Source organism: Spermophilus citellus, assembly GCF_964194105.1.
Source record: "Spermophilus citellus genome assembly, chromosome: 1".
NCBI lineage: Eukaryota > Metazoa > Chordata > Mammalia > Rodentia > Sciuridae > Spermophilus > Spermophilus citellus.
Window position 1 is genome coordinate 88939706 of NC_138182.1, and position 12679 is coordinate 88952384.

Genomic DNA, 12679 nt, shown 5'->3' on the forward strand with positions numbered 1-12679 from the left:
TGTATGAAGACATGAATGGTGTGACTTTATGTACCATCAAAGAAATGAAGAATTGTGCTCCATTTGTGGACTATGAACTGATATGCATTCTGCTGTTATGTGTAACAATTTAGAACATATTAATTAATTAATTTTAAAAATCTAGAAAAAATCAGCATACAAAATTCAGTAGTACTTCTCTGCACAAATAATTACCTAGGAGAAAAGGAAATCAAGAGAATAACCGCACTTCTGATTGCATAAAAATAACTCTATAATTCAATTAAGCAAGAAGTGAATGATTTATACACTCAAAACTAAGCATTGGTGAAAAAAAGTAAAGAAGAAATAAATAAATGGAAATATATCATATGTTCATGGATATTATATGGAATTTATATGGTTAAAATATCCAAGCTACCTGAATAAATGTAGATTTGATGGAGTCTTTATTAAATCTCAGAAACATTCTTCACACAAAAAATGGAAAAAAAATTATGGAGACACAAAAATTTGAAATGTTCATAGAGACGCTGAGAAAGAAAAACAAATTTGGAGGCATTACACTTTCTAATTTAAGATATTTTTACAAAGCCATAGCAATCTACAGTACAACACAGGCACAAAAATAGAAACCTAAATAAATGGAACAGAGTAGAGAGCTAAGAAATAAGCCAAATATATGTGGTCAGGTAGAAAAAATTTCAACAAGGGCACCAAGAAGACACATTGTGAAAGAGGAGTCTCTTCCAGACATTGCTGAGGAAAAAAGGAATACCCACAGTGAAAGAATGACACCGTCCTCTTTTCTTACATCACATGTATAATCATCTTGAAATGCATCAGTGACATAAAACTAAGGCCTGAAACTATCAAACTTCTGGAGAGGAGCTTAAGGGAAAATATTTTCAACACTGGTCTTCATGGTGAGATTTTTGAATTGCAGGCCTGGAAAGTTGCAGATATCCTTCACTCAGAGCAAGCACTTCTAACCCCTCTGGGTATAGTTAGAGGGCCACACAGGACAGAAGCACAATAATGAGCAAAACACAGAGACAAGCAAAGGCTGGAATAATGAGGGAAAGTTTTAGAATCTGGTAAATGAAGTTTTTGAAGGATACTCATGAGACTCATTAAGCTAAGGAGATGGCAGATAACCTCTGGGAGCTCATCTTCAGAGTTCTGCCTACTGAGCATCCCCCCCCCCACACACATGAACCCTGGTGCACCTAGCAGGCAACACCCAGAGGAATCTGATGTAAGCCTCAGGTGTCTGATGCAGGCAGTATCTTTGGAGAAATTAAGTGGCCAAAAGAACTGAGAAAATTAGTGCCCCAAAGCATGTTGCAAGAGCAATGTGCCAAGAAAGAAGAGAGAGTACTGAAGATGTTGGGCTAATTGTGCTGCCAGAGGGAGAACTCAGCTCCTGGCATGAAGAGGCAGCACTTCACATGCTTCTGTGAGAGAATTCTGCTTACCTTAACATGATTTTTTTTTCAAATCATGTGAAACTAAAACTTTGATAGTTTGATCTTTTAGAAAGATGTTTTTGATTGGCAAATCTTCCCTTTGAAAAATTAAACTAGAGAGATGACTTATTAGATAATTCTAGAAAACATTTCAAGAGTTTAAAGCAATCTTTCTCAAACTCTTTTGAAGAACTGAAGAGAAAGTAGCCCTCCCAAAATTCATTCTGAGAGGGCAATCATTACCCTGAAACCACAAGGAAGGACATAACAAGAAAATAAAAATTAAAGAGCCATATCCCCAAGGAACTAGTAATACAAAAATCCTGGAAAAAATAAAGCAAATTGAATTGGACAGCACATTTTTAAAAAGTCATACTCCTGAGCCAGTGGGCTTTATAAATTGGATGCAAGGGTGGTTCAACTTACATCAATCAATCAGTGTAATACATCAAATTAACCAAATGAAGTACAAATTACATGATCAATGGAGAGACTGAAATCAGTGCATCTAAGATCAGGAATAAGGCAAGGTACCCTCTCTCAGCACTACTGCTCAACAGAACACTCGGACATTCCATTCTATCCAGAGGACAGAGATATGAAGAAGCAGCAGGAGACATTCAGACACATTAGCACGTTTACAACTTCACATATTTATCATTATTTTTTTATGTCTGTGGTGAGAAAATTTAGGATCTGCCTTCTGCAGCCATCAAGTATATAATGCCCTGGAGTGCAATCTTCATGCTGGGCAGTAGCTGACCAGAAGTTATTTACCCCAGCCAACCTCACTCCATTTATGTTCCACTTAATTCTGTGGGCTCAAAATTTCCAGAGTTCACATTCTAAGAGCTTTATTATGATTATCATTTTGTTTGTAGTACACATATTCCTCCTATATACCTGAAATATATATATTTATATATATATATTATTTATATATATTAAATATATATATATGTATATCATCATACAAAGTAAATGTAAACAAATTTTGTTGTTTCATTATACCTCTATAATATGGAAATAAATACCACTCTGAATATTCTTTTTAATAGAACTCTTTGTTTTTCTTTATTTCTGCTTATTGAACCCAGGGAATTTAACTAAACTATGTTCATAGCTATTTTAATTTTTTAACTTGAGGCATGGTCTTTCTACATTGCCCAGGCTGGCTTAGAACTTGAGATTCTTCTGCCTTGGACTCCTTGTGATGAATCCAGCCTAATTCCATGTTAAGATTGGGAGCCATCTCGTCACAAAGTCATGAAAAGTTAATTTTTGTTTTACTATAAATTACTGCAATTTCTAAACTTATGTGGAATTTCTGCCTGTGCCTTGAACTCACCCATGCCTGGCTTTCCCTGACCAGATAACAACCCTCTTTGAAACATCAGTGGTACCTCATAAATTCTGATGTTGGGATCTAAACTTATTCCCTACCTTTAAATGTTAAGCCATGTAGATCATTAACTTTCTATCTTCTTTTGTATTATGCTTGTGAAAATCCTGTTATGTGTAAGTTCTCACAACCCACCTTTGAAACTTTTTGTGCTATAAAACTGTGTTCCTAGAGAACTAGGGTGCTACTTTCTAGCCGGGGTTTTTGGGAGAGATAGTCCTGGCCACTTCCTGTATATACAAAGATAAGCTTGCTTTAATTTGATTCACAATTTGAATTGATGGTCTTTTCTTTGCATCATGGTTTAACACTGGGTCCCTGGGATTATAGGTGTACACCACCAAACCAGGCCTCAACTACACCCTCAAAGAGAAACAAACTATTGTAACTCCTCACAGTTGATATGTTCTCTAATGAAACTGCAAATGCTGAATTAGGAAATACTGTCTCTTTGCTCTCATGAGAAATGCAGTTAGGCCCCAACAACCCTGATCAAAACTGATCACAGCCTTTTCACAAACCACACAGACCTTGTTCTGGGAACAGAGGTATTATTCAATGCACCCTGTGGGTTCATTCAACAGCACTGAGATCATCACCATCAACACTGTGACACAAGCCACTCAAAGCTCCTCACACATGTGTATTCTCCTAGTAAGATATTTCAGAACTCAAGGCTTGTCAGGTACACTGGACAGCACCTAACACCTCACCTAGGTGGCATTTTGAACAGCAAAGCACCAAGAGCAGAATAATGACAGCATTGAGACAGGACCTTGACAGAGAAAAGGACATTAGTGTATGAACTGAGAGCCCAAACAAGAAGGCAGAGTCTTGCTCCATCCTTCCTAAACTAGGAGTGTGCACTGCGGGGTAACTCAGATAGTTCACTGTTCTTGCATTTAGGAGTGGTCCTTAAGGGCTGCAAGTACAGAGTCTGGAGTCACATTTGTGGGAAAATCACAATGAGCAAGCTCACAAACGCAGAATCTGAGGAGAAGAAAATTCACCTGTATGTGGTCTGATTTAAAGGAGTCTGATAAATAAAATTACGAATCTATGACAGGAAATTGTCTCAAATGAACTAACAGGATAAATTAGGGAAATTACATACACCACAAATGTGCCATTAAAAATTCACCTTTAATTTAAAAATAAATAAAACAGAGATTGAAATAAAAAAAGAATTTATACAGCACAGTATTTTACATGTAAAGTACCCTAAAACTCACCAAAACATCTGTTAGAACTAACAGCTAATTTAAAGAAGTTGGAGGATACAAAATCAACACTCAAATTTTATCATTTGCACTAACAATGACTAATCAAAAATGGAAACCAAGAAAGTGATTTCACTGAATTTTGTATTGTTACAGTTAAAGTGTCGTCCCAGGTTTTCATGAACTGACTTCCAGACCACTCACATATAATCGAATCAAGGCTTTATTGCAGCACACCTGTGGTGGCTGACCAGAACATAAAGTTGTTCCCCTGATCAGCCCCGAACAATTGCAAGGGCACTCCTTATAAGCCTGAAAACTGCAAAAGGGATATTTGGGGGATCTAGCCAATGCAAGCAAGCCAGATTACAATTGCAAGGGCACTCCTTATATGCCTGAAAACTGCAAAAGGGATGTTTGTGGGGTCTAGCCAATGTAAGCAAGCCAGGTTACAATTGCAAGGGCACTCCTTATAAGCCTGAAAACTGCAAAAGGGATGTTCGGGGGGTCTAGCCAATGCAAGCAAGCCAGGTTACAGAAGCAGGACAGTGCAGTCAAGCAGAGGGAAGCCTAACCAATCACAGTTAGCCCAGTCACCCAAGTTACAGAAACAGAGCCCCGTTACCCTAGTTACAGAAACAATGCCCCATTAGGTAGTTCCGTGTTCTTAAAGGTTTCTATAGAAAAAGGAAAAGAACATCTTGCTCCAGTCATGACTCTTCTACTTGGAATGGTTGTTTTACAGGATGAAGTCATAAAACAAAATGGAGTCACATTTGCTCCTACTACCACATTCCCCACTGGTTTTAGTAGGTTTGATGTCAATCTTGCACATCATTAGGCCTCAGGTTTTTGTTTTTGTTTTTGTTTTTGTTGTTGTTGTTGTTGTTTTTTCATCCTTCTGTGTCTAAGGGACTATACTGGGCTCCCAAGACCATAAGCCTGACCTCACCTACATTCTTTTGTATATGGTTTAGGAGGGTTTTTAAGAAGCTGGGTCCTAATCCCAATCAGGAGAAGGACTAGGGGCCCAACTATGGCTGAAATGATGGTAGTCAACCAAGGGGACCATGAGAATAGGTTTTGAAACCAATTGCCTGAAGTTTCTAGTGCTTCATCTCTTTCCTTTAACCTGTTTCTCACAAGCGCCAAACTGTTCTTTATTATCCCAGAATGGTTTGCAGAGAAACAGGTTTCTCCTGGAGCCATACAAAGTCCTCCTTGTTTTAGAAAGAGACAATCTAGACCTCATCTGTTTTGTAAGACTATTTCTGTCAGAGAATCTAGTGAAACCTTTACTTTGGAGATTGACCGTTCTAGTTTTTTTCTAAATTTATATCTATTTGATGGCTGAAGGACTTCCCAAACCAGCCAGGAGGGGAACTAAAATAGGGGCATGTCAGACAGTCTATGTTGATAAATCAGTGGGCCCTGGCCTTTTAATAAGTCCAGGTGTTCTGTTCCTTTTACTCCATCAAAATAGTAGGTTATATAGTTCAGAGTTATTGACAGTTTGGAGATATAGGCAGGGAGTTCAAAGTGGGACCTGGGAAACACAATTTTTGGTGAATGGGGAGTTGTCCCACTTATAAGTTGGGTTGTGGAAGCAAGTGTCTCTTTATGGGAGATCACCCAGGGTGATCTTGGGAATGGTTTCCCAGGTACATCTTCCTGAGCTAGATATATTGGCGAATATCTATGTTGACCGTAATTTTTCCTCTAATATTAGGGACCTCCAACTGCCGTAAAGGAAAAGGGCGATGACCGTTCTTGCTACTTCCAGCTGAAAGGGGGTGATGTGCAGTGGGCAAGCAATTTGGAGTCCCTTTTTAGAAACTGAGTGGGTCAAGGAGTCCATGGTAAAAGTATGGTGTGAGGGTAGGGAAGAAATGGATCCAGGGTGAGCCCTCAAATGTTATGGTTAAAGCTTCGTCCCAGGGTTTCATGAACTGACTTCCAGACCACTCATGTATAATCGAATCAAACCTTTATTGAAGCACACCCGTGGTGGCTGACCAGAACATAAAGCTGTTCCCCTGATCAGCCCAGAACAATTGCAAGGGCACTCCTTAGAAGCCTGAAAACCACAAAAGGGATGTTTGGGGGGTCTAGCCAATGCAAGCAAGCCAGGTTACAGAAGCGGGACAGTGCAGTCAAGCAGAGGGAAGCCTAACCATCACAGTTAGCCCAGTACCCCAGTTACAGAAACAATGCCCCATTATGTAGTTCTGTGTTCTTAACGGTTTCTATAGCAAAAGGAAAAGAACATCTTGCTCCAGTCATGACTCTTCTACTTGGCATAGTTGTTTTACAGCATGAAGTCATAAAACAAAAGGGAGTCACATTTGCTCCTACTACCACAGTATCAAAAAATATAAAATACATTTAATCAAAAGCTTATAGATTCTTACATGAAAATATAACAAAAATAATGTCAAAATAAAAAAAAATATGATAAGTAAGCAGAATGATGTTTTGTGTCTAGCATAAGAAGTCTTAATATTATTAAAAATATAGATCTTTAAATGTTCTATAGCTTCAATGCAATCATTGTCAAAAATTTTAGCCTTCTTTTCCTTTCAGAAAAAAAGTATTGTAAAATTTATTTAGAATGAAGCTGTGCTGAAAAGCTAAAAATAGTCTTGAAAAGAACTGACCAAAATTAAAGGCCTCACACTCTGTTTTCCAAGACAGGACCTTGACAGAGAAGAGGACACTAGGTTATAAATTGAGTGTATAATTGAGGTTCTGGAATTGGCTGAATTGTTTAGACCTAAAGTTACCAATTCTCCTACTGGTACTATGGAGAGTACTGATAATCCTTGGTGTGAATGGTTTAAAGAGATTTGTGAAGTAAATGAATTTGATGTACCCAATTTGCCAGTTGTAAAAATCAAGGCGTGGGGCTGAGGATGTGGCTCAAGTGGTAGCGTCCTCATCTGGCATGCGAGGGGCACGGGGTTCGATCCTCAGCGCCACATAAAAATAAAGATGTTGTGTCAACCAAAAACTAAAAAATAAATATTAAAAATTTCTCTCTCTCTCTCTCTCTCTCTCTCTAAAAAAAAAATCAAGGTGTTCAGTGACTCTATATGTGATACCTTTGAACAGTTCTGAAAACCTAAGAAATATGATGATGTAGATTGGTTGATTCTGGCTTCCCTGGGCGAACTAAGAAGAAGAATTATCATCTCAAAAATTCAGTTTCTTAGCTGCAGTCATGTGTAAATGATCTGAAAGCTGCTAAGTGTTTTCTGAAGGAGACTCTCTGTCTTGTAGTCATAGGGCTGAGGTTGCTGAAAACCAAACACAAACCCTAATCCTGCAATTGGCTGAATTAAGCAGAAGTTTAACTCTCAGCCTTGGAAGGTGTCTGCAGTTAAAGTGAGGGCACTGCTTGGAAAAGAATGGGACCCTGCAAATTTAGATGGTGATATATGGGAGGAGGCTGAAGTGGCTGGGGTTACTCATCTCCCATACTCTGATGGGTTTACTTTACCAGAAGTTGTTGAGCCCCCACTTTAGCCATGACTGAGACATCCCTACCCACACCCTGTGTGGCATTGGTTTCTCCACCCTTACTGGAGGGAACTAGACCTGCTTTGCTTCTGGAAACAGTAAAAACCTTCTGTGATTTAGTTGCTCAGCATGAAGATATTCATACTCCTTAGGACCCACATTCACCACCCACTTTTGCCTCATGGCCTATAACTGGATCCAAATCTAAGCAGCCCCTAGAGGTGAGGTACAGAGTGTGACCCCCAAGGAGGTACCCCACGCTCTGAAGGAACTTCTTGGGTTTTCTAATTCATACAAGTAGGGGTCTGGGGAACATGTGTGGGAATGGATTATAAGAGTGTGGGATAATGGTGGGAGGAACATAAACTTTGGTCAGGATGAGTCTATTGATATTGGCCCATTAAGCAGAGATTCTAGATTTAATGTAATAGCTTGCATTGTTTAAAAGGGTACTATTATTTTTTTGGATGATCAGCTGATGTATGTGTCCAAAGATGACCTACTATAAATGATCTGGAAATGACTGACATCCTTGTATTGGCATCAGATCAATATTGGCATTGGAATAACCATTTTAGGTCAGGAGCCATTTTATCTAGAGGTTCCAAAGTTCTGATTCTGAGGCAATGCTGCTTAACTTTCCATAAGAACATGTACCTATGTTGTGATGGAAAAAACGTGAGAGTTAAGCAGTCCAAGGGGAGAAATAAAGAATGTCCACATGCTTCTGCCCTAGTCAATGCTTTATTTACTCAAATCACTCAATAAAATTTTTCTCTATAGGTTCTTAATCAAGAAAACCACAACTCTTAATGCTAAGCACACCAATAGACATAATCAATTCAGAACAAACAGTTCTAGATTAATTCTAAGCACTGCAAACACACTTAATCATGACAGGCTCATGACAGATATTCCCTCTGCATGCTAAGCTCAGATGTCAGATCAAAAGTCTCCAGCCTTAGGTTTTAAGTCCAGGAGATGCACACTCTCTCAGACCATGGTGATCAGGTCAGGAACCAAGGCAGGCTTCTCTTGGGATGGTGCTGATAGTCGGTGGAGAAAATGAAGGAGAGGGTCATAGGGGAGAAGTTGTGGCTCTCAGTAGGTTCAAGATGTTGCAGTAGAGTCTGAGAGTGGCGAGGAAAATGCAGAGGATCAGCAAATGGTGAAAAGTTTTGGGATGTCTGTCCAGGTCCTCATCACGCTCTCAGAGTGAGGGCATCAGCTGACTGAATATCTGTTCATTTGCTCCATTATTTATACCAAATTTTAGGGCTTTTGACTCCCCTTTAATGCCACCAGGGCCTCTCAGTGACATCACTTACCCTGGGTTAGAACATCTGGTCGGTGGTCAGAGCCTGAACTTTTCATCTTTCCCTCTTATTAAGTGAGGACAGCCTGCCAGAGGCTTCACTCTGAGTTTGTCAGGGTGGAGGAAGTGACTTGTTGGTGCCTGAGGGACACACTGCAGGGCTCCATAGGTGTGCCTGGTGAGACTGCAAGTTTCAAACTGGAGTTTTTAAAATGGAGTTGCTTAGACTCAGACCTGAGGCCATCCTCACAGCCTGCAAAAGGATCAACCCCAATCCATCTTGGAAGACAACTCCTACATAGCATATGAAATTCTTCTTGTGGGCTGTAAAGCTGCTCTGTGAATGCAGACAGGCTGCTATTCTCCTCAGAGGAACAACCTTGTTGGTGTGCTACTGACAATAAATCTCTTGTGTGAGATTCCAGTGAGAGGCATGTTCTTTAGACTTTGTGTCAACTCTGCAAATATCCTTTCTCCTTGTTTTTTCTATTGATGAGGGAATTCAGAGTCTCAAAGAGATTGGAATGCTGGAGGGGATCAGTCATGTGCCACCTTCTCCTCCATACCTGAGCAGTTCAGAACATGTGTGCTTCACCAAAAGTATAAGAAACACATTTATGAGGGGAGCAACAGCATCCCTGAAGGGCTCTGTCATTGCTCTTCTCTGCATGCCAGTCTTTACTGTGGGAGCTGGGGTCAATCAATGGAAGACTTCAATGTGATGGGCATGATTGAATCTCAGGTAGAAAGAGGTCAAGTGGCCTTCTTCGTGACAAAGTGCCTCTTTGGTGACAAAGATGGTGTGGTAATAGTTATCATAATGGGCAGCAAACGGTAAGAAATGAACACAATGGCCTGACACTCGTGATCTCTGGTGTTGGATAATTAATCATGGTGTTTCTAGAAGCCAAATAAATGGGAAACCCACCAAATTCTTACTTGACTTATATTAACAGAAAATTTCCAGGACAAATTGTACAAAAGTCTGCCCCAAATCATAACACCATAGAATCACAGCTCCTCAATCACTTCCCAATTTTGAGACAATTTACAGATCTAGAACCCGTTGAATGAAGGTGAGGACAGGTCCCATTGAGGGAGGACCTGGGTACAATATCAAAAATCTTTATTGTTAATCTTTCTCCCATCCTTCCCCAAAGGGACCTAAGTCCTTTTACCAGAGTAACTGTACACTGGGGAAAAGGCAATGATCAGACTTTTGTGGACAACTAGACACACTCTCTGAACTGATATTGATTCTGGGAGGTCCGAAACGTCATTATACCCTTCCAGTAAGTATAGGGGCTTATGGAGGTCAGGTGATTAGTGAAGTTTTGGCCAAGGTCCAACTCACAGTGGGTCCAGTGGGCCCCCCAATATATCCTGTAGTTATTTCTGAGTTTCAAAACATATAATCAGAATAGATAGACTTCACACTTTGGAAATCTCACACATTGGCTCTGTAATCTGTGGAGTGAGGGCTATTATGATGGGAAAGTCTAAAGGGAAGACTCTGGAATTGCCTATACCTGGGAAAACAGTGAATCAACAGCAATAGCGCATCCCTGGAGGGATTGTAGAGATTTATGCCAACATCAAGGACTTGAAGGATGCAGGGGTGGTGATTCCCATGACAGCCCCATTTAACTCTCCTATCTGGTCTGAGCAGAAGACAGATGGTTCTTGGAGAATGGAAGTTTATTATCATAAGATTATTCAGGTGGTGACTCCTGGTACTTGGTATGTGGCTATTGATTTGGCAAATGCTTTTTTTTTCCTATCCAGAAACAATTTGCTCTCAACTGACAAGGCCAGCAGTGTACCTTCATTGTCCTTCCTCAGAGGTACAAAAACTTTCCAGGTTCTGTCAATTTTGGACATGTGCTTTATTTCCATCACTGTCCCCAATGCCTTTGTCAACTCTCTCACTATCAACTGGGTCATTTCAGTGACTGGTTGTGCAACACAGATCTTCTTGGTCCTTTTTTGTGCATATGTAGAGATTTTGATTCTCTCTATCATGGCCTGGGTCCGCTATGTGGCTATCTGCCAGCCCCTCCAGTACCCCCTCATCATGAACCCTCAATTTTGTGTCCGCATGACCCTGGCTTCCCTTCTCAGTGGTCTGCTGTATGCAGGGGTGCACACTGGGAACACATTCCGGCTGTCTTTCTGCCAGTCAAACGTGGTACACCAGTTCTTCTGTGACATCCCCTCTCTGCTGAGGCTCTCCTGCTCTGACATCACCAGCAACATGGTCCTTCTTCTTGTCTCTGTTGTGGTCATTTGCGGTGGCTGCTTCCTTTTTATTGCCCTGTCATACATTCACATATTTTCTGCTGTGCTGAAATTTCCCACCAGAGCTCCAGGGAAGGCCTTCTCCACCTGCACACCTCACATCCTCGTGGTGTCCGTCTTCATCAGTTCTGGCTCAGGTGTGTACCTGAGGTCCTCAGCAACCTCTGACACCCTCCAGGACATGGTTCTCTCTGCCTTTTACACCATGATTCCTCCCTTCCTGAATCCTCTTATCTACAGTCTCAGGAATAAACAGGTAAAGGAAGCTGTGAGCAGAGTAATTCAAAGACAGTTATTGTCAGGGAAATAATAAAGATAACATTTCAACATCATGCTAATTTCATTGATCTTGGTTCTTAATTAGATACAATACTCTTCATATTTATGCTTTACAAGTTACATTGTCTACCTTTCTATTACCTTATTAGAAGCTGAGTTATTTCATAAGCTATTTTTCTGTGTCTTACCATATCATTTCCATGAACATATTATAGAAGGTGTAATTTCATCAATGCATCTTTTAATGATTAAATATAATTCAATATATTTGCTGAAATCATTTGTGGTTATGTATTTTAAAGAATTATCCCATATGTCAATTACCTATATCAAATTCTGACACCAACGAAAACTCTAGGAGAGAATTTATTCTCATATAATTTGCTCTTATTCCAAACAATGTAGAACCTACTTGTAAACACTGTAATACATAATTTGTCAATTTATTTAGTCATAAAATATATAAAAAATCAAATCCTAAAGAAATTGTAGCCAAAATGTAAAGAATTTTTTTTTTGTATGTTCAAACAGCAACTCTTTATTCCCAAACTCTCACTGGCACTCTACACACACTTCCCGGGAATCCACTCCCTCTACCGGGCTCCATGCACCAATTCTCAAAATGTAAATAATTTAACAGTAATATTTTTCTCCATCTGTACCAGGCATAAGAAGAGACTCCTTTCTGTGAAGTAAAGAGAGGGCAATGGTTAATGCACCCTGTGTCCCAACAATCACATCTTTCCACAGGGAACAGAAGCCTGTGATTCTTTGGACATGACAGGGGCCAGTCTTTGATTATGTCCATGAATTGATGTCAGTTTTCTGATGGTTTGTCTTCCACATGTCTTACTCCTGTAGTGTTGTGCTAATGACTTAGTCCTAATAATAATGTAGAAATGGACCATAGTTGTCTGGCACATATGTCTGGGCCATGCCAACTCTTACATTTCCCCTCACTTTTCTTGAATTTGTAATGTAAACTTATATCTTTTATTGTGATAGTCATTGTGTTGTTTTTGTTGCTGGTAGTGTTTTATTTATTTATTTTTTAAATTTTAATTTGTTATATACGACAGCAGAATTCATTATAATTTATACTGCACATATAGAGCAAATTTTTTTTTTATTTTTTTTTAAATAAATGACAGCAGAATGCATTTTCTTTCTTATTACACATATAGAGCACATTTTTTTA

General features: G+C 39.6%; 1 protein-coding gene across 1 annotated transcript in view; it reads left to right on the forward strand.

Annotated features, from left to right (window-relative positions):
- The window catches only part of LOC308642830 (olfactory receptor 14C36-like), a gene marked incomplete at both ends in the record, with an annotated part of 33392 nt that extends 21880 nt beyond the window's left edge, over window positions 1-11512 (forward strand). Inside the window, one exon of the mRNA XM_081282199.1 lies at window positions 11043-11512. Within this exon, the coding sequence (XP_081138325.1) occupies window positions 11043-11512 (470 nt within the window). The remainder of the gene's footprint in view (window positions 1-11042) is intronic.
- Window positions 11513-12679: the final 1167 nt, after the last annotated feature.